Genomic DNA, 27,784 nt, shown 5'->3' on the forward strand with positions numbered 1-27,784 from the left:
TGGCCAGTCTAGAGTCTGAGCATGCGCATGTCGTCCGCGCGCCTACGCGTGTGCACAGGAGGCTCCTGAGTTCCTAAACGCTGCGTTTGCAACAATACGATGTTTTGTACGGGCGCTGGCGTGTGCCCACAGATATCCACGTGACCGGAAAACGCCGTGAGCGCGTAAAGTAGGAGACCGGAAGAGGCGGAGAAGATTCCGTCGCTGGAACTCCGCCCCCTCTTCTCCGTGTAGGCCCCGCCCCCTGAGGCAGCTGTTTCGGGCCTCGCCCCCATCGGGTCCCGAGGCACGGGCCGGGCGTCACGTGCGTTCCACGGCGAGCGGAAATGACGCGAGATGTGTGCGCCGCCAGTATGGCCGGGCTATGGCGGCGAGTACAGGCTACGTGCGACTGTGGGGAGCGGCGCGGTGCTGGGCGCTGCGGCGGCCGATACTGGCCGCCGCCGGGGGGCAGGTCCCCACTGCAGCCGGAGCGTGGTTGTTCCGAGGCCGGCGGGCCTGTGACGCCTTTCCTCCTTGGGCACTGTGGGGCCGAGGCCCGGTAACTGGGGGCCAGTGGCGGGGGTTTTGGGAAGCGAACAGCCGCGGCGGAGGTGCATTCTCGGGGGGCCAGGACGCCCCCGAGGGCGGCGCAGAGGAAGGAGCCGGGGGCGCGGGGGGCAGCGCGGGCGGCGGGGAAGGCCCAGTCATAACAGCACTCACACCCATGACGATCCCCGATGTGTTCCCGCACTTGCCGCTCATCGCCATCACCCGCAACCCGGTGTTCCCGCGCTTTATCAAGATTATCGAGGTAATGGGAGTCCCCGCCTCGGCCTCAGGTTTCCCACCTTTGCAAGCAGCGGGCTGAACCGTGGGATCACTTTAGCGCCCTCGTGTTTCGCAACTTTTTCAGACATAAAGTTTCTCAAAGGGTGCAGTTCGAATCCTTGTCTGCTCACCACTAGCTTGGCAACCTTGAGCCAAAGTCCTCCCCTGTCGAATTTCTTAGGATCTGTTAGATGAGAGGAGTTGAACCCGAAGAGCCTAGGATTATCCACTTAGAACTCTGGTCGTAGAAATCCGGGGCCGGGAGGGACCAGAGTAGTGTTACGGCACTGTTAGTTTTCTGCTTACTTGGCATAAGTTTTGTAACACTTCTTTGCCCCAGGCGCTCTGCCGTCTGGTTACAAGCCTCACTGGGATCAGAATTCTTTCGTTTCTTAAACAAATACTTCTTGAGTGATTGCTTATTATTTGCCAGAGACTGTTCTAGGTGCTGGGGATATGGCAGTGAACAAAACAGACAAAAATTTATGCCTTTGAAGCTGGGCATGGTGGCTCGCGGTGTAGTCCCAACTACTCCAGCGGCTCAGGTGGGAGGATTGCTTGAACCCTGGAGTCCAGCCTGGTTAACATGGCGAGACTCTGTCTCTTAAAGAAAAATCTGGGGCCGGGCGCGGTGGCTCAAGCCTGTAATCCCAGCACTTCGGGAGGCCGAGACGGGCGGATCACGAGGTCAGGAGATCGAGACCATCCTGGCGAACACGGTGAAACCCCGTCTCTACTAAAAAATACAAAAAGCTAGCCGGGCGAGGTGGCGGGCGCCTGTAGTCCCAGCTACTCGGGAGGCTGAGGCAGGAGAATGGCGTGAACCCGGGAGGCGGAGCTTGCAGTGAGCTGAGATCCGGCCACTACACTCCAGCCCGGGCGACAGAGCGAGACTCCGTCTCAAAAAAACAAAACAAAACAAAACAAAACAAAAAATCTGCCTTGGAGCTTACATTCTGGCAGGATGAGACAGGCAATAAAGATGATTAGTAACAATATTGTATTAGAAGGCAATAATTACGAGAAATAATAGAGCATGGATGGGACAGGAGGCTTAGGAGGGTGGGAAGAGGACGTTATTCAGTGTGTTCTTGACCTCCTACCACGTAGCTAGTGCTGAGAATACTGTAGTGAACAAGTCATGCAGTCCCTGGCCTTAACTTATGTTCCGGTGGTAGAAATTAGATCATTTCAGACTAAGAGTCTTGAGGGTGGGGAGGGAGCAGGATGATGTAATAGGGAGAAAGCAGTGAGTGTAAGGAACTTGAGCTTTTAGAGTAGGAAGGCCCCAAGAGCCTTCTCCCCCAGCTCCCCTTCCCCTAAAAAACAACTACCGATGTGGAAACTGGGATCTATGGGAAGGTTATCTCAACTGGCGGGGAGCAAGGTCATGCAGTGAGTCAGCCTCTGCGCTCACCCTCCAGACTCTGATAAACAAATCTCAAGGATCTGTTAGGAATGGAAAGGCCATTTCAGAGGGGCAACAGACAGTGAAGAGGGGACAGAGGGAGCTTCTCCAACGCTGTCAGTTTGTGTGTCCCAGCTTGTTTTTGTTTTTGAGACAGAGTAGTACTCGGTCATCTAAGCTGGAGAGCAGTGGCGCGATCTCACTGCAACCTCCGCCTCCCAACCCCCGGAGTAGCTGGGATTACAGGCACTCGCTACCATTCCTGGCTAATTTTTATATTTTTAGAAGAGACAGGGTTTCACCATGTTGCCTAGGCTGGTCTCGAACTCCTGACCTCAAGTGATTCATCCGCCTCAGCCTCCCAAAGTGCTGGGATTGCAGGTGCGAGTCACCGCACCCGGCCCCAAGGTCTTTCCTTGATGTTGAGCAGTAGTTACTGATGCAGGCCCCAGAATAAGACCCTGTGGGGTCCTATTCTGGCTCCATAACCTTCAAGTTACTCCTTTGGCTTCCACATTCTCATCTGTGACATGGACGTATTAGTGTCTTACTAGAGTTGTTGTGGGACTTAAATGAGACCATGTGGGCTGGGCACGATGTCTCACGTGTAATCCCAGCACTTTCGGAGGCTGAGGCAGGAGGATAATTTGAGACCAGCATGGTCAACATAGAAGTACATAGAAGTGCACCTCTTTGGTGTACTTCTGACATTTCAGGACTCTGCCCCGGAGGCCTTTTTCCCATCCTTGCCTTCACCCCTGGCAGTTCTCTTTACCCTCCCAGGTTTCTGGACCCAGGATGGTGTTCGTCAGGTCTGGTCCCCTCAGTTCTGCAGAGTGACAGATGCCCCTTGCTCCCAGTGCCTGAGCAGAGAGATGATTCTTCTAAAAGAGTTCAGACTGCCCACGTGGAGCTAGCCAGGAGGGTTAAATTAGTGGCTGCGGATAGTATTTGGGAGACTGGCAGGTGGTTCTCATTATATTTCTGGTTGATGATGGGTTGTAAATCATAAAAATGGATCCAGGCCGGGCGCGGTGGCTCAAGCCTGTAATCCCAGCACTTTGGGAGGCCGAGACGGGCGGATCACGAGGTCAGGAGATCAAGACCATCCTGGCTAATACGGTGAAACCCCGTCTCTACTAAAAAATACAAAAAAACTAGCCGGGCGACGAGGCGGGCGCCTGTAGTCCCAGCTACTCGGGAGGCTGAGGCAGGAGAATGGCGTGAACCCGCGAGGCGGAGCTTGCAGTGAGCTGAGAGCCGGCCACTGCACTCCAGCCCGGGCGGCAGAGCAAGACTCCGTCTCAAAAAAAAAAAAAAAAAAAAAGGATCCTGCCAAGGCCAGGAGGCAGATGCCAAGGATGCAGCTATCAGCTGTTGGCAGAGGGGAAATTGGGGGGCAACTTCTTTGGGACCCAATAAATGTTTCTCAAATTGTTAGCAAAGCTAATCCTCTTCAGTTTGTGCTTGACTATCTGGCCAACTTGCTCTAGAAAGTTCTGTCCTCATTAGCGACTTCTGAGTATAGATCAGTGGCTCTTAATTTTTGGTGGGTGTTAAAGAATAAATCGTAAGTGTTAGAAGTACTAGTTTATTTTAAAAACTAACTTTGTGGGCCGGGCGTGGTGGCTCACGCCTGTAATCCCAGCACTTTGGGAGACTGAGGTGGGCGGATCATGAGGTCAGGAGATCGAGACCATCCTGGCTAACACAGTGAAACTCCGTCTCTACTAAAAATGCAAAAAAAAATCAGTTGGGCGTGGTGGCGGGCGCCTGTAGTGCCAGCTGCTCAGGAGGCTGAGGCAGGAGAATGGCCTGAACCCGGGAGGCAGAGCTTGCAGTGAGCTGAGATCGCACCACTGTATTCCGGCCTGTGCGACAGAGCGATATTTTGTCTCAAAAAAAAAAAAAAAAGAAAGAAAAATATGATTACGTTCCTAAGTCCTTTCGCAAGCAGCTTCCTCTTTTCCTTTGTTCTCCCTTGCCTTTATCTATTTTTAAAAGTTTTAAGTTATCAGTCAAGTTAGCTTAGATTGTGCGTCTGGCTCCAGCCAATAGAGGCAAGACACAGTGGCAAAGAAAAATTGCGGAAAAGATAAAAATTGCTTTGGGAGGCCGAGGAGGGCGGATCACAAGGCCAGGAGATCGAGACCATCCTGACTAACACGGTGAAACCCCGTCACTATTAAAAATGCAAAAAATTAGCCGGGCGTGGTGGTGGGCACCTGTAGTCCCAGCTACTCGGGAGACTGAGGCAGAATGGTGTGAACCCAGGAGGCAGAGCTTGCAATGAGCAGATATCACACCATTGTACTCAGCCAGGGGTACAGAGCGAGACTCTGTCTCAAAAAAAAAAAAAAAAAAATTTGCTTCCCTCTGTTCAAGTGTGCTCTGCTCTCGCCATTGTTCCATCTGCGAGGAGCACCCTTCAGAAAGTAAAACTGTCTTACTAAGAAAACTTTTTGTCCGAATGATAATTTTTCCTTGCAGTACCAAGGTACAAGCATTCTGTCTCTAAATAAACATTTTATAGCCGGGCGCCGTGGCTCACGCCTGTAATCCCAGCACTTCGGGAGGCCGAGGTGGGCAGATCACCTGAGGTTGGGAGTTCGAGACCACCCTGACCAACATGGAGAAACCCGTCTCTAGTAAAAATACAAAATTAGCTGGGTGTGGTGGCCTGTAATCCCAGCTGCTCGGGAGGCTAAGACAGGAGAATCGCTTGAACCCAGGAGGCGGAGGTTGCAGTGAGCTGGAGATCATGCCATTGCACTCCAGCCTGGGCAACAAGAGAGAAACTATGTCTCAAAAAGAAAAAAAATTTCACTTATAACAGTGGGTCGCATACCCTCCTGTGAGATGTTATCGACTTTCTTCCCAGAAAGAAAAAAAATTAGGTATCTATAATGTCAGGAATTTCTGGACCACAAGTTAAGAGCCTGTGTTAGGGAGTGAGTCAAAACACTGGCTCTCAAAGGATGGTCGTGGACCAGCAGCATCAGCATCATGTGATGCTTTTTTGTTTGCAGTGCAGATTTTTGGACCCACCCTAGAACTGAATAAAAACTCCAAGGGTGGGGCCCAGCAGTGAGCTTCTTAAAGTCCTTCAGGTCATCCTGGTGCCTGCAAAAGTTTGAGGGCCAGTATTTCATATATATATATATATATATATATTTTTTTTTTTTTTTACATTTCTTTATAACATAATAAAGAGTAAAAAAAATTCAAAAAGAAAATAGAGATGGGGTCTCACTGTGTTACCCAGGCTGGTCTGAAACTCCTGGGCTCAAGTGATCCTCCCGTCTCAGTGCCCCAAAGTGCTGGGATTACAGGCATGAGCCACCACACCTGGCCAGGCCATTACCTTTAATCAAGGTCTGTCCAGTGAATTAACGAAGACTTGAAAGAAATCAGGTGAGCTCCTTGCTCCTTCAAATGCTTCCTAGAAGACATCATTAGCCCTGAACCTGCTGTTGAGAATATGCTGTGATCCTGGGGGTCTTGATCATTAATTAACAGCATGTGATGTGATAAGGAAGTAACTTTCAATGAAAATTGGAGGGACCAGGCATGGTGGCTCATGGCGAAACTCCGTCTCTACTAATAAGACAAAAATTAGCAGGTGCAGTGGCATGCGCTTATAATCCCAGCTACACAGTAGGATGAGTTGGGAGAATCGCTTGAACCCGGGAGGTTGAGGTTGCAGTGAGCCGAGATTGCACCACTGCACTCCATCCAGCCTGGGCGGCAGAATGAAACTTTCTAAAAAAAAAAAAAAAAGGAAGTCATCAGCCTCTGGAGTGGGCCACATTTGAATTACTTGTTTATTCTGACATGAATAAAAGCAGAATGGTTTTGATTTTCAAACCAAGACAGTTTGCCCCGGACATCCCTTTTGAAGCTGGATGTTAAATCAATTTCTGGGTTCTGACCATCCGTCTACTTTGAACTTCCTTTGGGGATGGAGGAAACCACTAAGAAAAATGCAGCTAGTCAATTCTGCCTCACTGTATTCGCCACCACAGCCTCCAGGCCTCCTCTTTTTTTTTGGGTTTCGGCGTTCCCGAACCCTGTTGATTAGTATCCCGGATCCGATTAGCATGTCTCCAGAGAATAATCTAGACAACGTTAGAGCTGCTGTCAATGTCAGCTAGAAAAGTTACCCTGGGCCGCGTGTGGTGGCTCACGCCTGTAATACCAGCACTTTGGGAGGCTGAGGCAGGTGGATCACCTGAGGTCAGGAGTTCGAGACCAGCCTGGCCAATATGGTGAAACCCTGTCGCTACTAAAAATACAAAAATTAGCTAGGTGTGGTGGTGCATGCCTGTAATCCCAGCTACGCAGGAGGCTGAGGCAGGAGAATCCCTTGAACCCAGTGGGGGCGGAGGTTGCAGTGAGCCGAGATGACGCCATTACATTCCAGCCAGGGCAACAGAATGAGACTGTCTCAAAGAAAAAAAACAATCTACCCTGCATTTCACCTTGGGGTCATTGTCATGCTAGGTTAAAAATAAGAAGTTGGTTGAGCTGCTAAGAAGGAAAGTTCGTCTCGCCCAGCCTTATGTCGGTGTCTTTCTAAAGAGAGATGACAAGTAAGTGGTTTTTTTCCTTCATTCCCTTGTTGACGTTGCCCTGGAGTCCAGGTCACCACAAGTCCTACTTTGTACTTTGCACTTTTGACTCTTGACCCCAAGGAAACCAGGGAAGACCTCCAAAGTAAAGGCCAGGAGCCAGGCAGGCTACCTTTTCAGCCTGGGCTAAGAACTCAGCTTGTAGCACTAAACTTCATGCATTGTTAAAATGTGGGGGAAATTAACTTCAGGGACCCTTGGTCATGAGATGCACCATGAGGCTGCCTGAAAGCTGAGCTAGCTGGTCGGAGATCATGACTCCACGTAGAAATGAGTTCCATGGGCCAGGCATGGTGTTGCACACCTATAATCCCAGCACTTTGGGAGGCTGAGGCATGTGGATCACCTGAGGTCAGGAATTCCAAAGTAGTCTGACTGACATGGTGAAACCTTGTCTCTACTGAAAATACAAAAAATTAGCCAGGCGTGGCGGCAGGCACCTGTAATCCCAGCTACTCGGGAGGCTGAGGAAGGAGAATTGCTTGAACCTGGTAGATGGAGGTTGCAGTGAGCCCAGATCGCACCATTGCACTCCAGCCTGGGCAACAAGAGCGAAACTCCATCTCAAAAGTTCCATGTATGCATTCCAAGCAGGCTCTGTGATAGGAGCATAGAAGAGACTTGAAGGCCCATCTGGACCATGTGCTTGTGGCTTAGTGAGGAGCCACCCACTCGGTCCTGTGGCCACTGGGGGCAGCCCTGACCTGGCAGAAGCTTCCCTAGGCTCTGGAGCTCCTGTGGGAGCCAAGGAAGCCGCTCTTGGTTTTCAGTAGCATTTGGTAGGGACGTTTCTTTTCTCTCCCTCCTCCCTCTCAGCCGGAGACATCCTGCCAAGCATGCAAGCCGTGTTCCAACATTCCTCTGTGCTCCTCTTCCACAGCAACGAGTCGGATGTGGTCGAGAACCTGGATGAAATCTACCACACAGGGACATTTGCCCAGATCCACGAGATGCAGGACCTTGGGGACAAGCTGCGCATGATCGTCATGGGACACAGAAGGTAGGCGGCTGGCAGGGGGTAGTGGGGGATGGAGGGCAGGGTAGCACGCAGGAGACCAGCCCAGGGTGCCCCAGACCCCAGCATCAGCCTCCCTTGTCTGTCAGCCCCGTGGCATTCTTATTAGCACTGAGGCCAGAGCTGGGGGTAAGAGTGAGACGAGTCACCTCTGGACCCCTCCTGTCTCAGAAAGGGGCGAGCTGCAGGGCTGGGCACAGTGACTCCTGCCTGGAATCCCAGCACTTTGGGATGTCAAGGCAGTTGGATCGCTTGAGCCCAGGTGTTGAGTGCAGCCTGGGCAACATAGCGAGATCCCATCTCTGCAAAAAAATAGAAAAATTAGCTGGATGTGGTGGCCCATGCCTGTGGTCCCAGCTACCCAGGAGGCTGAGATGGGAGGATCACTTGAGCCCAGGAGTTTGAGACCAGCCTGGGCAACACAGCAAGACCCTGTTTCTATAAAAAATTTTAAAAAGTTAGACATGATGGTGTGTTCCTGTAGTCCCAGCTACTTGGCAGGCTGAGGCAGGAGGATTGCTTGAGCCCAGGAGGTCCAGGCTGCAGTGAGCTATGATCACACCACTGCACTGCAGTCTGGGCAGCAGAGTGAGACCCCGAGTTGAGGTGGTGCTGGGTGCTCTGAGTCAAGATGCAGACGGCGTGAGGTGGAGGGCGCTCGGTGCTCCGAGGGGAGACGCAGGTGGCGTGAGGTGGAGGGCGCTCGGTGCTCCGAGGGGAGACGCAGGTGGCGTGAGGTGGAGGGCGCTCGGTGCTCCGAGGGGAGACGCAGGTGGCGTGAGGTGGAGGGCGCTCGGTGCTCCGAGGGGAGACGCAGGTGGCGTGAGGTGGAGGGCGCTCGGTGCTCCGAGGGGAGGTGTAGACAGCTTGAGAGGTGGAGGTGGGTAGCTTCCGTGAAGTGCTTGGGGACATTCTTTGCAATGGTGTCCTTGAAATCCAGACCTGAACGACAGGAAGGAGCCACTTGAGCTGAGTCCAGGGCGCAGAGTGTCAGAGACCAGCCTGTGCCCGGCCAGGCTGACACCGTTTTCAACAGGAGGCCCTGGGGCTTGTCGCTGCAGCTTATCCACGATACTTAGGATGGGGACAGTGGTGCATTGGCGTGGGACGCAGGGAATGCCTGAATCTGGCTAGAGTCTAAGGGGTGGAGGGGACACTGGTTGGGAGGCCCTGAGAAAGCGGCTCAAGTTTCCAGCCTGAGGACCCCGTAGCCACCCTGTGGCTCCAGAGGTCTGGGTTCAGCGGGACCCTTGGACCACCTGTGCCATCAGGGAGGCCTCAGCCGGGGCCAGGGCAGCTCCCAGCCTCAGTGGCTTCATGCCTGCCTTGCTCTTGTGTCAGAGTCCATATCAGCAGACAGCTAGAGGTGGAGCCCGAGGAGCCGGAGGCGGAGAACAAGCACAAGCCCCGCAGGAAGTCAAAGCGGAGCAAGAAGGAGGCGGAGGACGAGCTGAGCACCAGGCACCCGGCGGAGCTGGCGATTGAGCCTGCCCCTGAGCTCCCGGCCGAGGTGCTCATGGTGGAGGTGGAGAACGTCGTCCACGAGGACTTCCAGGTCACAGAGGAGGTGAAAGTGAGTCCGTGTGTCACGCAGGGCGGTCGCAGCCGCCTCCCCAATGGGCTCCCTTGAGCTGTTCCTACAGCCTCTCCTAGGAGTTGTCTCCCACCCTGAGCCCTTCAGCAAGGGTCTGGCCTGTCTGGAACTCATTTCTAATGGAACAAAGAGGGTGCTTTTCCTCCCAGAGGTGTTTGGAAGACTCTGGGATGGGAGAGGCACAGGAAATTTGCTGGAGCTGTAGCTACTCGAGAGGCAGGCAGGGTTGGAACCTAGGTACAGCCCCAGCCCGTGTTCCCTGTGCCAGTCTCCAGCAGTTACCAAGACACCTTCCAGCCCCGGCTTCTTCCCACCAAGCCCGGGAGGTCCGGGAGGGGAAGCTGGGACCCCTGGCTGTAGGACAGGAAACAGCCTGTTGGCCACCCTGGTCCCCCCAACCTCGGCTGTCCTGCCTTCCTGGTGGCACAAGGAGTCAGCTGCTGAGGTGGTCAGCCTCCTGGCGGTGCCACCTGCCCTCCTGCTGTAGGGGCAGTCAGCAAAGCTAACCAAAGGCCTGAAGCATGTCAGCTCCTTACTTGTGTGCCTGGTGTCATCAGCCTCCTCCTCAGGCTGTTGCAGAGCCTGGGGGGAAAGTGCCATGATCAACGGGTGATGTCTGCTGTGGACGCTGGGAGGGGCGAACCGTCCTGTCCACAGGCCCTCCTGAGTTCTTGAGGTCAGCACTTCTATCCTGTCCTACTATCCCCTGTGAGTTGTTTTTGTTTTTGTTTTTTCTTTTTTGAGACAGAGTCTGGCTCTGTCACCCAGGCTGGAGTGCAGTGGCGCCATCTCAGCTCACTGCAGCCTCCGCCTCCCGGGTTCAAGTGACTGTCATGCCTTGGCCTCCCAAGTAGCTGGGATTACAGGCACGCGCCACCACACCGGCTAATTTTTGTATTTTTAGTAGAGACGAGGTTTTACTGTGTTGGCCAGGCTGGTCTCAAACTCCTGACCCTGGGTGATCCTCCCATCTTGGCCTCCCAAAATGCTGGGATTACAGGCGTGAGCCACCGCACCCGGCCACCTCTGACTATTGAGCACTTGAAGTAGAGCTGCTGTGGCCAAGGAACAGAATGGAACATTTTACTGGCTGGGTGCAGTGGCTCATGCCTGTCATCCCAACAGTTCTGGAGGCCAAGGAAGGAGGATCACTTGAGACCCGGAGTTCAAAACCAGCCTGGGCAATATCGAGACCCCTGTCTCTACAAAAAAAAATAAAATTAGCTGGGCATGGTGGCGTACACCAGTGGTCCAACCTGTGGGAGGGTCGCTTGAGCCGGGAGGTTGAGGCTGCAATGAGCTGTGATCACATCACTGCACTCCAGCCTGGGCAACAGAGTGAGACCCTGTATCTAAAAATTAAAACAATTCTAACAGCCACCAGTGGCTACACTGTCCTGGGCAGCACAGTACTGGTGCTCCCTTTGAGAATCTTGCAGCAGGGGGAAGACAGTGACCGAACTGACAGATGTGATTAGAATTGGCAAGACCCCCTGAGGGGCAGCGAGCTTGTTTTTTGTTTTTTGTTTTTGTTTTTGTTTTTGTTTTTTCTTTTTTGAGACAGAGTCTGGCTCTGTCACCCAGGCTGGAGTGCAGTGGCGCCATCTCAGCTCACTGCAGCCTCCGCCTCCCGGGTTCAAGTGACTGTCATGCCTTGGCCTCCCAAGTAGCTGGGATTACAGGCACGCGCCACCACACCCGGCTAATTTTTGTATTTTTAGTAGAGACGAGGTTTTACTGTGTTGGCCAGGCTGGTCTCAAACTCCTGACCCTGGGTGATCCTCCCATCTTGGCCTCCCAAAATGCTGGGATTACAGGCGTGAGCCACCGCACCCGGCCACCTCTGACTATTGAGCACTTGAAGTAGAGCTGCTGTGGCCAAGGAACAGAATGGAACATTTTACTGGCTGGGTGCAGTGGCTCATGCCTGTCATCCCAACAGTTCTGGAGGCCAAGGAAGGAGGATCACTTGAGACCCGGAGTTCAAAACCAGCCTGGGCAATATCGAGACCCCTGTCTCTACAAAAAAAAATAAAATTAGCTGGGCATGGTGGCGTACACCAGTGGTCCAACCTGTGGGAGGGTCGCTTGAGCCCGGGAGGTTGAGGCTGCAATGAGCTGTGATCACATCACTGCACTCCAGCCTGGGCAACAGAGTGAGACCCTGTATCTAAAAATTAAAACAATTCTAACAGCCACCAGTGGCTACACTGTCCTGGGCAGCACAGTACTGGTGCTCCCTTTGAGAATCTTGCAGCAGGGGGAAGACAGTGACCGAACTGACAGATGTGATTAGAATTGGCAAGACCCCCTGAGGGGCAGCGAGCTTGTTTTTTGTTTTTTGTTTTTGTTTTGTTTTGTTTTTTGTTTTTTTTTTTTGAGACGGAGTCTCACTCTGTTGTCGCCCAGGCTGGAGGTCAGTGGCGCAATCTCGGCCGTCTGCAAGCTCCACCTCCCGGGTTCACATGACTGTCCTGCCTCAGTCTCCCGAGTAGCTGGGACTACAGGCGCCCGCCACCACGCCTGGCTAATTTTTTTGTATTTTTAGTAGAGACGGGGTTTCACCACATTAGCTAGGATGGTCTCGATCTCCTGACCTCGTGATCCGCCCGCCTCGGCCTGCCAAAGTGCTGGGATTACAGGCATGAGCCACTGTGCCCAGCCTGAACTTGTTCTTCTTAAAGCAAGTGCCCCGGACCTCCAGTGGGCCTGTTCTGGTGCCTTCTACCAGGGTCAGCTCAGACAGTTCAGGGTCAAAGCCAAAGACTAGAGACCAGGTGATTAACGGTTTTTTTGGAGACAGTCTTGCCCTGTCACTCAGATTGGAGTGCATTGGCTCAATCTTGGCTCATGGCAACCTCCGCCTCCTGAGTTCAAGTGATTCTCCTACCTCAGCCTCCTGAGTAGCTGGGACCACAGGCATCCACCAAAGTGCCTGGCTAATTTTTTTTTTTGTATTTTTAGTGGAGACGGGGTTTCACCATGTTGGCCAGGTGGGTCTTGAGCTCATGGCCTCAAGTGATCCACCTACCTCTGCCTCCCAAAGTGTTGGTGTTACAGGTGTGAGCCACCATGCCCGGCCGAGACCAGGTGATGAAAATTTGGTTGTAGGCAGGCACGGTTGCTCATGCCTGTGGTCCCAGCTACTCCGGAAAATGAGGCGGGGGAGGATCGCTTGAGCCCAAGAATTCCAGGCTGCATTGAGTCAAGATCGCACCACTGCACTCTAGCCTGGGTGCAGAGCAAGACTTGGTCTCTCAAAAACAAATAATAAAGGAAAGAAAAGGCAGTCTCTTCTTCCCCCAAGATGGCTTGTCCTAAGGACAAGGCTCTGAGGGCTAAGGAGACGGGGTTTGGTTTTAGTTTGGACTCTCTTGGTCCCGTGTCCCTGGGACTGGTGAGTTTAGGCTGCACTTCTCCGTCTCCGAAGCCCTCCGTGGCCAGGGCCAGTTGGTCGGGGGGAGGGGAGGGGGGCAGTTGATGGAGCAACTGGTGGGTGGGGCTCCCAGGGCCACGCCTCCCACCCCCTGCTGAAGCACTGCTGGGCCTCAGTGACCCTGCCCCCATACCTGGCAGGCCCTGACCGCAGAGATCGTGAAGACCATCCGGGACATCATTGCCCTGAACCCTCTCTACAGGTGGGCCTCTGCGGGCGGCTGCCAGGCGGGGGCATCTCTGTGTTTCTGCAGCTGGGTGGATGGGGAGCTTCCTCAGCGTCCTCCTGGGAGGAAACCTCGCCTGGGGCAGGGATTCGTGGCCCAGGGAGCAGCCTGTGCGGAGGAGCCTGCTGCCCACTGGGGCGTGGGGCAGGTGGGAGGCCTGGGGCCTCAGCAGGCCCAGGTTCCTTGTCCCCTTCTGCTGAGGCCGGAAGCTGTTGCTGGCATTGGCTGGGGGAGTGGGGAGCAGACTGCTGAGGTGAGGTCACTGCACGGCTCCCATGGGGGCTGCACATGGGGATGCCACATGCCTTTCCAGCCCAGGACAGGTGGGCCCTGAACTCGGCACCAAGCAGCAGAGCTTGCTCCCAGAGAGCACCCCTAGGCCCTGCCCGTAGCTACAGGGGACAAGGACCCTGTCAGGGGGCTGCAGTGCAGCAGAGCACAAGGCCATGGACACCGAGGCAGCTCCCTTTGTCCCCCAGGGAGTCGGTGCTGCAGATGATGCAGGCTGGCCAGCGGGTGGTGGACAACCCCATCTACCTGAGCGACATGGGCGCTGCGCTCACCGGGGCCGAGTCCCACGAGCTGCAGGACGTCCTGGAAGAGACCAACGTGAGTGCCCCCCACTCCACAGCCCCCCACAGCTGGCTGCACCCCACCTCCACTATGCGCCGCCCATGCCCAGCTGCCCTCGCTCCTCCTCGGCTCCCCCGTGCCTGCCCTCGCCCCTCCGCTGTGCGCCATCCACACCCAGCCGTGTGTCCCTGGCTCTGTTTTTGAGATGATTTCCCGCTGTGTGCCTTGATCCACATCCGTCCGCCTTTGAGCGGCTTCATAGCCTTCAGCTGGGAGTTACCGTTGCAGGTTCAGTGGGATCCTCTGGGCCGCGTACCCGGGGCATCGCCAGTCTTTTGCTGTTGTGAGCAGCATTCCTGAGATCGTCCCCATGCATGCAGCTGGAGGGCCTGCGGAGGTATCCATAGGATGCGTTTCCAGCACAGGATTTGTCAGGGCGGAGGGCACGCACGCCTCTGTGCTGGGTGTGGCGTGGCCAGGCGCTCCTGGCAGCATCTCTCAGGATGCGCCTTTTACCCCACCTCGGCCCTACATGCACAGATACCGACTTCTACTCATCCTTTCCGCCCTCCCTGTCTCGGCAGATTCCCAAGCGGCTGTACAAGGCCCTCTCCCTGCTGAAGAAGGAATTTGAACTGAGCAAGCTGCAGCAGCGCCTGGGGCGGGAGGTGAGCCTGAGGCTGAGGCGCAGCCACTCTTGGGGGCCTTCCCGTCAGGCCACGTGACATCAGTCAGGCTCTGGAGCACACGGAGGGACCAGTGGCATCGGCCAGGGCAAGCCCAGAAGGCCTGTCTGGGTTTTGAGGGCTTCGTGCCATCACCTGCTCTGTCATCCTGGGCTGTGGAACTCTCTGCATTCAACAGGAAAGCTTAAAGCTGGTCCCAGTGTAATGAGCCCAGGGTGGAGCAGTCTCAGGACCGTCCCACATCAAGGGAAGAATTCCTCTGCCTTTGTAATCTTGAGGACAGTGTTGGAAATTGGGAAGCAGCCTGGGAAAAGTCGAGATGCTGTTTCTTTCTTTTTTTTTTTTTTTGAGACGGAGTCTCGCTCTGTAGCCCGGGCTGGAGTGCAGTGGCCGGATCTCAGCTCACTGCAAGCTCCGCCTCCCGGGTTTACACCATTCTCCTGCCTCAGCCTTCCGAGTAGCTGGGACTACAGGCGCCCGCCACCTCGCCCGTCTAGTTTTTTGTATTTTTTAGTAGAGACGGGGTTTCACCGTGTTAGCCAGGATGGTCTCGATCTCCTGACCTCGTGATCCGCCCGTCTCGGCCTCCCAAAGTGCTGGGATTACAGGCTTGAGCCACCGCGCCCGGCCAAGATGCTGTTTCTTAAGACCCAGCCATTGAGGCTCACTGTCCTGATAATTCGGCAGATCACAGCCTGCCTGATGGTCAGTCACTTCACAGTTGTAGCATTTTTTGGAATTTTTTTTTATTTTAAGACAGGGTCTCAGTCGGCCGCGTAGGCTGGAGTGCAGTGGTGCAAACTCAGCTCACTACAGCCTCCACTTTCAGGGCTCAAGCAGTCCTCCCACCTCAGCCTCCTGACTAGCTGGGATTACAGGCGTGTGACACCACACCGGCTAATTTTTATCTTTTAGTAGAGAAGAGTTTCACCATGTTGGCCAGGCTGGTCTTGAACTCCTGGCCTCAGGTGATCCGCCTGCTTTGGCCTCCCAAAGTGCTGAGATTACAGGCGTGAGCCACAGTGCCTGGCCCCATTTCTATAAAAAATTTTAAAATTGGCCGGGCGCGGTGGCTCAAGCCTGTAATCCCAGCACTTTGGGAGGCCGAGACGGGCGGATCACGAGGTCAGGAGATCGAGACCATCCTGGCTAATACGCTGAAACCCCGTCTCTACTAAAAATACAAAAACTAGCCGGGCGAGGTGGCTGGCGCCTGTAGTCCCAGCTACTCGGGAGGCTGAGGCAGGAGAATGGCGTAAACCCAGGAGGCGGAGCTTGCAGTGAGCTGAGATCTGGCCACTGCACTCCAGTCCGGGCGACAGAGCGAGACTCCGTCTCAAAAAAAAAAAAAAAAAAAAAAAATTTTAAAATTAGAGCCAGGTGTGGTGGCAGGTGCCTGTGGTCCCAGCTACCCAGGAGGCTAAGGCAGGAGGATCGCTTGAGCCCAGGAGGTGGAGGCTATGGTGAGCTATGATGGTGCCTTTGCACTCCAGCCTGGGCAACAGGAAGACCCTGTTTCTTTTTTTTTTTTTTTTTTTGTTGAGACGGAGTCTCACTCTGTCGCCCAGGCTGGAGTGCAGTGGCTGGATCTCAGCTCACTGCAAGCTCCACCTCCCGGGTTCATGCCATTCTCCTGCCTCAGCCTCCCGAGTAGCTGGGACTACAGGCGCCCGCCACCTCGCCTGGCTAGTTTTTTGTGTTTTTTAGTAGAGACAGGGTTTCACTGTGTTAGCCAGGATGGTCTCGATCTCCTGACCTCGTGATCCACCCGTCTCGGCCTCCCAAAGTGCCGGGATTACAGGCTTGAGCCACCACGCCCGGCAAGACCCTGTTTCAAAAATAAAACAAAAGATGGAAGGAACCAAAGGCTTCCTGCCCTGGGTTTCATTTCTTTTCTCTGAGTCCTGGGAGAGCAGAGGGTCCCCACTCGTCCAGGGACACACACACTCACCCACTTTCCCAGACCCAGGGCCTGATGGCAGCGCCTCACCCCACAGGTGGAGGAGAAGATCAAGCAGACGCACCGCAAGTACCTGCTGCAGGAGCAGCTGAAGATCATCAAGAAGGAGCTGGGCCTGGAGAAGGACGACAAGGACGCCATTGAGGAGAAGTTCCGGGAGCGCCTCAAGGAGCTCGTGGTCCCCAAGCATGTCATGGATGTTGTGGATGAGGAGCTGAGCAAGCTGGGCCTGCTGGACAACCACTCCTCGGAATTCAAGTGAGCGCCAGGCCCGGGGCAGCCCAGCCCTCGGGCAACCCCTCCTCAGCCCGTCTTGGGCAGGCCAGGGGACCCAGCAGGAGAGCCCTGTGGCACCTTCTTGCTGTGGCAGGTGCTTGGTGGTGGGCTAGGAGGTACTCGGTGAGCATCAGTCCTGTTCCTGGGCAGGACACGTCATCACCATCTCCATTCTCCAAGGAAATCGAAGCTCAGGGCTGTGGAAGTGGTGATCAGGGCCTGTGAGCTGGTACGTGGTGCCAGGGATTTGAACCCAGGGACACCTGGCTCTACACCAGGGCTGCTTTTTTTTTTTTTTGAGATGGAGTCTCGCTCAGTTGTCCAGGCTGGAGTGCAGTGGTGCAATCTTGGCTTACTACGACTTCTGCTTCCCAGGTTCAAGCAATTCTCCTGCTTTGGTCCCTCAAGTAGCTGGGACTACAGGCATGCACCACCATGCTCTGCTAATTTTTTGTATTTTTAGGAGACATGCGGTTTCACCATGTTATTCAGGCTGGTCTTGAACTCCTGACCTCAAATGATCCGCCTGCGTTGACCTCCCAAAGCGCTGGGATTACAGGCATGAGCCACCGCGCCTGACTTTTTTCTTTTTTTTCTTTTTTTTTTTTTTTAAGACAGCCTTGCTCTGTCGTCCAGGCTGAAGTGCAGTGGTGTAGTTTTTGGTTCACTGCAACCTCCACCTCCCAGGTTGAAACGATTCTACTACCTCAACTTCCTGAGTAGCTGGGATTACAGGCATGTGCCACCACACCCAGTTAGTTTTTAGTATTCATAGTAGAGATGGGGTTTTGCCGTGTTGGCCAGGTTGGTCTCAAAACTCCTGACCTCAAGTGATCACCCACCTTGCCCTCCCAAAGTGCTGGGATTACAGGCATGAGCCACCTCATGCCATCTCAGTTCTCCTGACAAGAGTCAGCAGTGGACCTCCAGCCGTCCCCTCCTTCCTGCGCTGGGTGCTTTGGACAGGGCAGTTTGTAAATTTTTTTTTTTTTTTTTTTGAGACGGCGTCTCGGTCTGTCGCCCAGGAAGGAGTGCAGTGTCTCGTCTCACTGCAAGCTCCGCCTCCCGGGTTCATGCCATTCTACTGCCTCAGCCTCCGGAGCAGCTGGCATTACAGGCGCACGCCGCCACGCCCAGCTAATTTTTTGTATTTTTAGTAGAGGCAGCTTTTACTGTGCTAGCCAGGATGGTCTCAATCTCCTGACCTTGTGATCCGCCTGGCTTGGCCTCCCAGAGTTCTGGGATTACAGGCGTGAGCCACTGTACCCGGCCTATAAACTATTTATTATAGAGATGGGGTCTCGCCGAGTTGCCCGGGCTGGTCTTGAACTCCTGGGCTCCAGCGATCCTCCCACCTGGGCCTCCCAAAGAGCTGGGATGACAAACGTGACGTGAGCTACTGCGCTTGGCCCCACACATGGTTTCAAGCCCCGGGCAACCACACGGCCAAGTCCAGCAGACACACGGGCAGCTCGTGAGCTCCACTCGGCATCTCTCATCTTTCCCCTGACAGTGTCACCCGCAACTACCTAGACTGGCTCACGTCCATCCCTTGGGGCAAGTACAGCAACGAGAACCTGGACCTGGTGCGGGCACAGGCAGTGCTGGAGGAAGACCACTACGGCATGGAGGACGTCAAGAAACGCATCCTGGTGAGCCCAGTGTCTGGCCGGCTGTGGATGTGCATGTGGGCAGTGGGCCCAGGCCCAGGACTCTGTGTGCTGTGGGTTGAGATTTCAAAGGAGCCCCCTGGTGAATTCGTAGGCGTGGGGGTGCTGGTCGGGGGGATCCTGACGGAGGGAGCATCCTGCCCTGCCCCCGGGAGCTCAAGGATTTCCCAGATGGACTGAAGTCATGCCTGATAGGCCGAGCATGGTGGGGCTGCTTGTCCCAGCTACTCAGGAGGCTTAGGTGGGAGGATCACTTGAGCCCAGGAAGCTGAGGCTGTGGTGAGCTGTGATCATACCACTGCACATCAGGTTAGGTGACAGAGTGAGACCCCCATCTCTACAAAAAATTTTAAAATTTGGGCCAGGTGCCATGGCTCATGCCTGTAATCCCAGCACTGTGGGAGGCCGAGGCGGGCAGATCACGAGGTCAGGAGATCGAGACCATCCTGGCTAACACAGTGAAAACCCAACTCTACTAAAAATACAAAAAATATTAGCCGGGCGTGGTGGCGGGCGCCTGTAGTCCCAGCTACTTGGGAGGCTGAGGCAGGAGAATGGCATGAACCCAGAAGGCAGGGCTTGCGGTGAGCCTAGATTGCGCCACTGCACTCCAGCCTGGGCAACAGAGCAAGACTCCATCTCAAAAAAAAAGCCAGGTGCGGTGGCTCACGCCTGTAATCCTAGCACTTTGGGAGGTGGAGGAGGGCGGATCATGAGGTCAGGAGATCGAGACCATCCTGGCTAACAAGGTGAAACCCTGTCTCTACTAAAAAGACAAAAAATTAGCCAGGCACGGTGGCAGGTGCCTGTAGTCCCAGCTACTTGGGAGACTAAGGCAGGAGAATGGCTTGAAACCTGGGAGGCGGAGCTTGCAGTGAGACGAGATTGCGCCACTGTGCTCCAGCCTGGGTGACAGTGTGAGACTCCGTGTCAAAAAAAAAAAAAAAATTAGTCTGGTGTGGTGGTGCGTGTCTGTAGTCCCAGCTACTCGGGAGGCTGAAGTGGGAGGATTGCTTGAACCCAGGAGGTGGAGGCTTCGGTGAGCTGTGATGGCACCACTACACTCCAGCCTGGGCGACAGAGCAAGAACTTGTCTGAAAATTAATTTATTTTATTTTATTTATTTATTTATTTTTTTTGAGACGGAGTCTCGCTCTGCCACCCAGGCTGGAGTGCAGTGGCCGGATCTCAGCTCAGTGCAAGCTCCGCCTCCCGGGTTCACGCCATTCTCCTGCCTTAGCCTCCCGAGTAGCTGGGACTACAAGCGCCCGCCACCTCACCCGGCTGGTTTTTTGTATTTTTTTAGTAGAGACGGGGTTTCACCGTGTTCGCCAGGATGGTCTCTATCTCCTGACCTCGTGATCCACCCGTCTTGGCCTCCCGAAGTGCTGGGATTACAGGCTTGAAACACCGCGCCCGGCCAAAAAATTAATTAATTTTAAATTAATTTTTTAAATATCACTCCTGAGACATTAGAAACCAGGCAGGCAGGTGGGAGTCAGAGGCTAAAAACAGGAGTCAGAGCCTGGGTGCGGTGGCTCACGCCTGTAATCCCAGCACTTTGGGAGGCCGAGGTAGGCCGAGGCTTACAAGGTCACGAGTTCAAGACCAGCCTGACCAACATGGTGAAACCCCGCTTCCACTAAAACTACAAAAAAAGTACCGGGGCGTGGTAACTTGCGCCTGTAATCCCAGCTACTTGGGAGGCTGAGGCAGGAGAATTGCTTGAACGCAGGAGACAGAGGTTGCAGTGAGTTGAGATCGCACTCCAGCCTGGGCCACAAAGGAAGACTCCATCTCAAAAAAAAAAAAAAAAGGAGCCAGAGGCATTGGTGGAGGACAGAGAGTGGGCTGCCTCTCTGGGTCGGGCTGGAGAGTGGGGCATTGGTGGTGTTCGGGGTCCTGGGGAAGGGACCCGTTAGGAGGTGGGGAACTGCTGAACAGGCCTGGCACTGCCAGGCAGCCGCGGTCTCCTGGCACCTAGTTGTCCTATTGGTGTTAATGGAGCCCTTGTCACAGGCTGCCCCTCCCTGTGGCCAGTGGCAGTGTTGATCTGCTCAGCCTCCCTGACAATCCTGGTCCCTTTCCGCAGCTCTCAGGTGTCTGAAAGGCAGTGTGCAGGTGGCGAGAGTCATGCCCAGGCCCTGGTTTGCCCAGCCCACACTCCCACTGAGCCTGCCTCTGTCCATAGGAGTTCATTGCCGTCAGCCAGCTCCGCGGCTCCACCCAGGGCAAGATCCTCTGCTTCTACGGCCCCCCTGGCGTGGGTAAGACCAGCATTGCCCGCTCCATCGCCCGCGCCCTGAACCGAGAGTACTTCCGCTTCAGCGTCGGGGGCATGACTGACGTGGCTGAGATCAAGGGCCACAGGTAGGCCCAGCTCCGAGAGCTCTCCCCACGGGCTCCCCTCAGCTGTGCTGCCGGGCTTCGTCTTTTCCAGTCACTGTTAACATTTGGTAGAGCATCTGGGTCGTGGGCAGCCAGTTCCACTCACGCTAGAGTAACTGAAAAGTCCAGCCATGTGGCGGACTTCAGGCCTGGCTGATTCCAGGCGCTCAAACAGCGCTGGCAGGAATCTCCATGGCTTGACCCCTGAGAGAGAGACATCTCGGCCGGCCCTCAGTAGACGCCCCCAGTAGTTCCAACTCAGGTCCTGCAGTGCCCCGGCCAGAGCTGCAGGGCCGGCATTTGCCATGCACACGCTGGTTTATGTGGGCTGTGGCTGATGCCCCAGGACTTGGAGTGAGGTCGGCCCCACCCCCCACCCTGAAGTCTGTGGGCTGGAGTCAGGAGAGACGGTCTCCAGTGAGGACCAGGCTGCGCACACCGGAGAAACCTCGGCGCCTCTGTGGGCTCACTCCCCCCTGCCGGCCTCAGGCCCAGAGCAAGGGCCATGGCCCTCAGCGTTCAGCACCTTCCTACCTGGCCCTTCGGGTGGGCAGCCAGGCGCGGCTTCTGCGGCTTCCCTCCTCGCCAACCTCTGTAGACCACGGTTGTTTGGAAACCGTAGCCCCAGTGAAAGCCGAGCGTGAGGCATCTGCTAAGTCCGCCACCTGTTTCCATCCTGCAAGGCGTTCACTTGAGTCCAGGTTTAAAGTGAACATTTCTGGCTCCTCTAAAAACATCCCCAGCTCTGGATCCCCCAGGCTCAGGCCTTCTCAGTGTCTGCCTGCCTGCTGCAAGGGTGACAGCATGCTGGCCTGCGCCGTGTCCAGTCCCCAGGGCGCGGCCACTCTCACCAGCCTGGAGTTGGGAGAAGCTGGAGGAAGTGGGGCCAGTGCAGTTTTGGGGGTCCCACATTGACCAGGGGGGTGGGGGCCTGGAGGATGAAGGGGTGGGGGTCTGAGTGGGAGGACAGGGGACCTGTTTTGCAGGCCCTTGGATGGGGTGGGGGTCTGAGCAGGAAGGAGCAGCTGGGTGAAGGTGGAGGGGCGGGTGTGGGGGGCACCCACTCCTTCCTGGGCACGCGGTTTGAGGTGGTCCTGAAGCCTCTTGGGCCCTGGTTCAGGGATGGCTAGAAGTGCAGACAAGGCCCACTCACTGCCGGAGGAGAGACCCTGGCGGGGTCTGAACGAGCCTGAGCCGCCTCCGGCCTTGGGAGGGAGTCACCAGGGAGCGGGGCTGCAGGGATGGCAGGCGTCTGTGCTGACGTCACTCTGGGTTCCTGAGACAAGGACAAGGACAGGAGACTGGCTGCGGGAGATGGATCACTGTTGATAACAGCAGCAAAACCCTCCTTTGCCCACAGGACCCTGCATGACCTGTCCCACCCCTCCCTCTCTTCCTCCCCCATTCCTCTACCCACTTCCCTCTCCATCTCCTCCCTTTCCCTCCCTTCCCCTCTCCCCTCCTCCCTCTCCCCCCTCCTCCCTCTTTCCCCTCTCGCCCCTCCCTCCCTCCTCCCTCTGCCTCAGCCTTACGGCCTCCTCTCTGTTCTTCCAACACACCAGGCGTGGTCCTGTCTCAGGGCCTTTGTACGGGCTGTGTCCTGGGCCTGGAAGACCCCCGCGTGACTCCCTCCTCATCTGCGTTGCTCGGGGCCTCTCCCTAAGACACTCCTTACCCCCGCACACTTAAAGTGGCACACACATCCCAGTGGCGTCTCCATCCCGCAGACAGCCTTCCTCACTGCCTCTCATGGGGCCTCTTCTGTCTGTCCCTGCCACGTGCTGGGCCCCTGTGCTGGGGCAGAGCATGGAGCTTGCAGGAAGCCCTCCTGAGAGCCAGTGCTGGCCATGACTGTTGTCACCGGAGCCCTCCAGGGCTGGGGTGTGCCTGGCGTCCCTCATTGAGGAGTGGGGGGCCTTCTCACCAAGGGTAGGAGGGGCCAGCTGAGTGATGGAACTGAGGGAGATCTGGCTTTGAATCGGTGACCCCAGAATCTGAGCTGGGGGGATGTCCCCGTGCTCCCCAGCTCTCATGAGCACAGGGCAAATCGGGGCAAGTGCCCAGCATGCCTGTAAGTGCCACATCTGGTGGCTACCAGCATGTCCCTCCTGCCCCCGCATTGCGGCCATGTCTCCTGGGCATCCAGGTGGCCTCTCCCCCGTGGCCCTGGAGGGTGCACGGCGGCGGCGTGGCCAAGCCAGGCTACCGAGTGGCCTCTGACCCTGCTGTGCGTCCGCAGGCGGACCTACGTGGGCGCCATGCCCGGGAAAATCATCCAGTGTCTGAAGAAGACTAAGACGGAGAATCCCCTGATCCTCATCGACGAGGTGCGTGCGGAGAGGCCCTGAGCCTTCCTAACCTAGAGTCCCAGGCAGCTTTGATGAGGCAAGGCCATGTGCAAGATGAAGCCCAGAGCCCTCCAGCCCAGGATCCCTAGGTCACCTCAGGTGCCATTGTCGTGACGCTGGACCTGATGGCACAGACGGCTCCCTCCCACCCACAGCCATGCCCAGCAGGCTGCCTGTCCAAGGCAGGGTGTGGGTGCTGCTCTCACACAGGGCGTCCCCAGCCCCGACCCCGGGGTCTCCCCACTGGGCGGGCTGGCCAGGGACATGGCGAGAGCCACCACCTGGTGTCTGCTGCCCCAGGTGGACAAGATTGGCCGGGGCTACCAGGGGGACCCCTCGTCGGCGCTGCTGGAGCTGCTGGATCCAGAGCAGAACGCCAACTTCCTGGACCACTATCTGGACGTGCCCGTGGACTTGTCCAAGGTGGGGGGCCCGTCCAGGACCTGGGCTTGGGGGGAGGGTGAGCGGCCAGTCCCCCAGCACCTTGCCGCCTCCCCTAGGTGCTGTTCATCTGCACGGCCAATGTCACGGACACCATCCCCGAGCCGCTCCGAGACCGCATGGAGATGATCAATGTGTCGGGCTACGTGGCCCAGGAGAAGCTGGCCATCGCAGAGGTAAGCCCAGACCCTCCCCACCACTGTCTTCGTCCCCGGAGCAGGGGGTGTCCCCCAGAGCCTGCAGAGGCCCTGCCGCTGGGAGTTCCCAGACCCAGGAGAGACAGGTGGGACCTGTAGCCCAGAGGAGCAGATGTGGCCATGAGAGACACAGCAGACGCTTGTGAGCAGCTGTGGGGTGGCACGAGCAGGCACGGGGTTTAGGGCCCGGGACTGTCCAAAACACCGCCCACCACCATCAGGCCACATGGCCATCAGCTGTCAGTGCACACACGCTCCGTCTCCCGGGGCCTCCAGGCTGCCCCAGGCCTGGGCCCCCACCTGACCCAGAGTGTAGGGAAGGTTTCTGGCAGCCCGGAAGCAGTGGGGCCTGTGGTCCCCTCCCCGGGAATGAGGCTTGGAGGAGGAGTGGTTTTAGTGAGGAGCATATGGGGTCTGTTTCTGCGGGGGAGGTGGGAGTCCCGTATTCCTGATGTGTTTTCTTTCTGGAAAGTGCATTTCTCCCCTAGGAGCCCTTTGCCAGCCAGTGGTGGGCACTGGCCCCTGCCCCGAGGCCTTCCCAGCATCGTCGTGTTCCCTGGGGGCTTCAATGCCCGCTGCTGGGTCCAGCTCCCAGCCTGACTTCCCCAAAGGGCGGGTCTGTAGTTCCTTGGGACAGGACCGGGGGGCATGGGGACCCCTCAGGGCATCAGGAATGCCTCCCAGTATCAGTGGCAAATGTAGAGTGGCCTGCATGGCTCTGTCCATCTCACAGATGCCCTCCCCGCATGCCGTTAGAGCTCAGAACTATGGCAAGAATTGTGTGGGGCTGTCGCTCACCATGGAGCCCACGACCCAGTCCCCCTTCTCATGTGCTGAGGGCAACAGCCACATAACCAGTCAGCTACCCTACAGGCCCTGGGTCTGTGTATGGGGCCAGCCCAGAGACAACTAGGAGGCCTTCCTGGAGGAAGTGGTATCTAAGATGCCATTGGGGAATAGAAAGTGGATCCAAGCAGAGAACGCAGCACAGGCAAAGGCCTCGGGCCTCTGGGCATGGCGGGTGGCGGGGCCTATGTCCAGGTCCTGGTTTCACCATCAGGGACCTCGTTTCCAGGCCAGGGTCTGGGGGCCATGGGAAAGGCACTGGCTCCCAGGTTCTGGACTGAGCTGGTGGGCAAGGTCCCTCCAGACCCAACCCTGACGGCTGCCCTTGCAGCGCTATCTGGTGCCCCAGGCCCGCGCTCTGTGTGGCCTGGATGAGAGCAAGGCCAAGCTGTCGTCGGACGTGCTGACACTGCTCATCAAGCAGTACTGCCGCGAGAGCGGCGTCCGCAACCTGCAGAAGCAAGTGGAGAAGGTGAGCGGCCACCCCGTCCTCCCGGTACCTGCCGCCCACCCCACCCCACCTTCCCATCCCCATCATGCTGCCTTGACTGCCCAGGTGTTGCGGAAATCGGCCTACAAGATTGTCAGCGGCGAGGCCGAGTCCGTGGAGGTGACGCCCGAGAACCTCCAGGACTTCGTGGGGAAGCCCGTGTTCACTGTGGAGCGCATGTACGACGTGACGCCGCCCGGCGTGGTCATGGGGCTGGCCTGGACCGCCATGGGTGAGTGTAGTGGCGGGAGGAGATCCCAAGCCATTCCCATTTCTACCCAAGAACAAGCAGGTCCCACCTTGCACACCCGTGCAGTTGGCCGCTGGTGGCTCTGGACCGCCTCTGGCTGGGGGCCGTGTGTGGGCAGCCCAGGGCGTCTGGGGCTGATGGAGGGGAAGGCTGTGAGCACACGGGTGGCCGCACACCATGGGCTTTACGGATTTGGGTGACACTTTGATAGGCTTACAGGTGGGGACAAGGGGTCCCTCAGCATGAGCTCATCCAGACGGGCCTGGGCCTTGGGGCCACCACACAGAAAGGAGGCGAGAGGGCAAAGAGGGCAGTGCGGGAGGGGCTGGAGAAGGGCTTGTCTCTGGGCAGGGCAACCGTAGCTGGGGTCCTTGTAGCCCTGGGGTATCCTCTGTGGCTGGCAGCTGCTGGGGGCTGCCCTGTGGGGCGTAGAGGGCCAGGAACCTGCAACGCAGTAAAGGTGGAGGCCGGTGTCGGCTCCTGATGGGACACAGCCCCTGCCCATGGGCACCAAGATGCTGAGCTGGGGCAGGAGTGGTCAGGGTGGCCCCGAGGGGTGGAGTGAGCGCCAGCCCGGACTCTGAGGCCTACCGTGTTCACAGCTCCACACCCATTCCAGGAGGCTCCACACTGTTTGTGGAGACATCCCTGAGGCGGCCACAGGACAAGGACGCCAAGGGTGACAAGGACGGCAGCCTGGAGGTGACAGGCCAGCTGGGGGAGGTGATGAAGGAGAGCGCCCGCATAGCCTACACCTTCGCCAGGGCCTTCCTCATGCGGCACGCCCCCGCCAACAACTACCTGGTGACCTCACACATCCACCTGCATGTGCCCGAGGTAACCGCGCCGCCCGCTCCCGCCCTGCCCCTGGGCCTCTGGCCACCTACTCACCCGCTTTCCCCACACCCCCCCACAGGGCGCCACCCCCAAGGACGGCCCGAGTGCAGGCTGCACCATCGTCACGGCCCTCCTGTCCCTGGCCATGGGCAGGCCCGTCCGGCAGAACCTGGCCATGACTGGCGAGGTCTCCCTCACGGGCAAGATCCTGCCTGTTGGCGGCATCAAGGAGAAGACCATTGCGGTGAGTGTCCTTGTGCCTGCTCCACAGCACTGGCAGGGCCCACACCACCACAGGACAGGCCCAGTTCCCACCATGCAGCCTCTGTGTGGGCCAGGAAAGAGGGAAGCCCTGGGCTTTGGACTCAGGTGTCTCTGGCCTTAAGCTGACCGCCCTAGCTGCCTTCTCCACACATTCCAGCGCCTCCACTGGCTTCCCCAGCAGAGGGGCAGAGGGGCAGGGGGGCGTGGCTCCTGCTTTCTTTCCCAGGCAGCCCAGCAGCAAGGCGGAGGCTGGAGATGTGGCCAAGGTTTAGGCATTGCTGGTGTAGCGAGTGTTTGGAATCCCCGGCCCAGGGGCTGGCCTCTTCTTAGGGTGCTGAGCAGGTTGGAATGCCAGTGTCCCCACTCTTCCCTCCTGGCCCTGCCTGTCCCCAGACTGGACCACACCTGCCGTGTGTGTAGGAAGCCTGGTGGAGTCAGCCAGGATATGCCACTATGAGGGAGGCGTGGTCAAGTGGCCATGACCACTTCCCCCTGGACACCAGGCACAAACTCCCTAGATCAATGGTGGGGCAGATTGGGAGGCTCACTGTTCCTGGAGGCAGTGTGCAGTGACAGTGGGAACTGCTGTCCTTTTAAGGGGCTGTGCCTGGCAGACCTGTGTAGCCTCCGGAGGTGGGGAGGGGTGCGGCAGGGCCTGGGGGCAGAGCAGGCCGGGCTCAGAGGCAGATGCTCACAGGCCCGTGTTCAGGCCCCAGACACTGTGCCTGATCCCTGGATGTGAGGCCGTGGGGGTGAGGCTCACCCAGAGCCCTAAGACTGCTCCCACGGGTGGGGAGGCCCTGGCTTCTGCTCTCAGGCTGTCGGAGCCAAGGCCAATGGTTTGCCTTGAGCCTGTTTCCCCGCCGGGGGTGGGGATCCTGTTGGGTTTCAGGAGTTCCTGTTTAGAAGCCCTTTCCTTCCTGGAGGACAGCACACTTGCTGCCCTCCCACAGGCCCAGGCAGGGCTGACCATGACTCTGCCCCCAGGCCAAGCGCGCAGGGGTGACGTGCATTGTCCTGCCAGCCGAGAACAAGAAGGACTTCTACGACCTGGCAGCCTTCATCACCGAGGGCCTGGAGGTGCACTTCGTGGAGCACTACCGGGAGATCTTTGACATCGCCTTCCCGGAGGAGCAGGCAGAAGCAGAGGCGCTGGCCGTGGAGCGGTGACGGCCGCCCTGGGACTGCAGGCCGTGGATGTCAGGCCCTGTCTGGGCTGGAACTGAGCGCTGCGGGGATTGCACCCGGGCCTGGCAGCGGAGCCACGGAGCGAGCAGCTCGGTCCAGTGACCCAGATCCCAGGGACCTCAATCGGCTTAATCAGTGTCTGGCACAGAAACTATCTATTTAAATGATTAAAGTCATTTCCAGTACGGCGGCCTCCTCCTCTGCTGCCCCAGGAAGGGTGGGCGGGCCAGGGCTTTTGATTCGCGGCCAG

General features: G+C 56.9%; 1 protein-coding gene across 1 annotated transcript; it reads left to right on the plus strand.

Annotated features, from left to right (window-relative positions):
- The first annotated feature begins 203 nt into the window (after positions 1-203).
- On the plus strand, positions 204-27,719 carry LONP1 (lon peptidase 1, mitochondrial). The gene is made up of 18 exons (XM_033199510.1): positions 204-793; positions 6,722-6,810; positions 7,730-7,849; positions 9,206-9,437; positions 13,035-13,096; positions 13,600-13,729; positions 14,278-14,361; positions 16,377-16,597; positions 18,129-18,267; positions 20,477-20,655; positions 22,913-23,000; positions 23,322-23,444; positions 23,522-23,638; positions 24,837-24,977; positions 25,062-25,227; positions 25,865-26,082; positions 26,162-26,326; positions 27,334-27,719. The coding sequence occupies exons 1-18, from the start codon at positions 365-367 to the stop codon at positions 27,514-27,516; spliced, it is 2,886 nt and encodes a 961-aa protein (XP_033055401.1). The 5' UTR covers positions 204-364; the 3' UTR covers positions 27,517-27,719.
- The last annotated feature ends 65 nt before the right edge of the window (positions 27,720-27,784 follow it).

The sequence above is a fragment of the Trachypithecus francoisi genome, unplaced genomic scaffold (assembly GCF_009764315.1).
Source record: "Trachypithecus francoisi isolate TF-2019V2 unplaced genomic scaffold, Tfra_2.0 Lachesis_group5, whole genome shotgun sequence".
Lineage (NCBI taxonomy): Eukaryota > Metazoa > Chordata > Mammalia > Primates > Cercopithecidae > Trachypithecus > Trachypithecus francoisi.

What these genes read in the sequence shown, in the direction of transcription:
- LONP1 (XM_033199510.1), top strand. Translation starts at nt 365, where the DNA reads ATGGCGGCGAGTACAGGCTACGTGCGACTGTGGGGAGCGGCGCGGTGC. An exon ending in GCTTTATCAAGATTATCGAG is followed by an intron (nt 794 to 6,721) that starts GTAATGGGAGTC and finishes TTGTCATGCTAG; the next exon opens with GTTAAAAATAAGAAGTTGGT. An exon ending in TTTCTAAAGAGAGATGACAA is followed by an intron (nt 6,811 to 7,729) that starts GTAAGTGGTTTT and finishes CCTCTTCCACAG; the next exon opens with CAACGAGTCGGATGTGGTCG.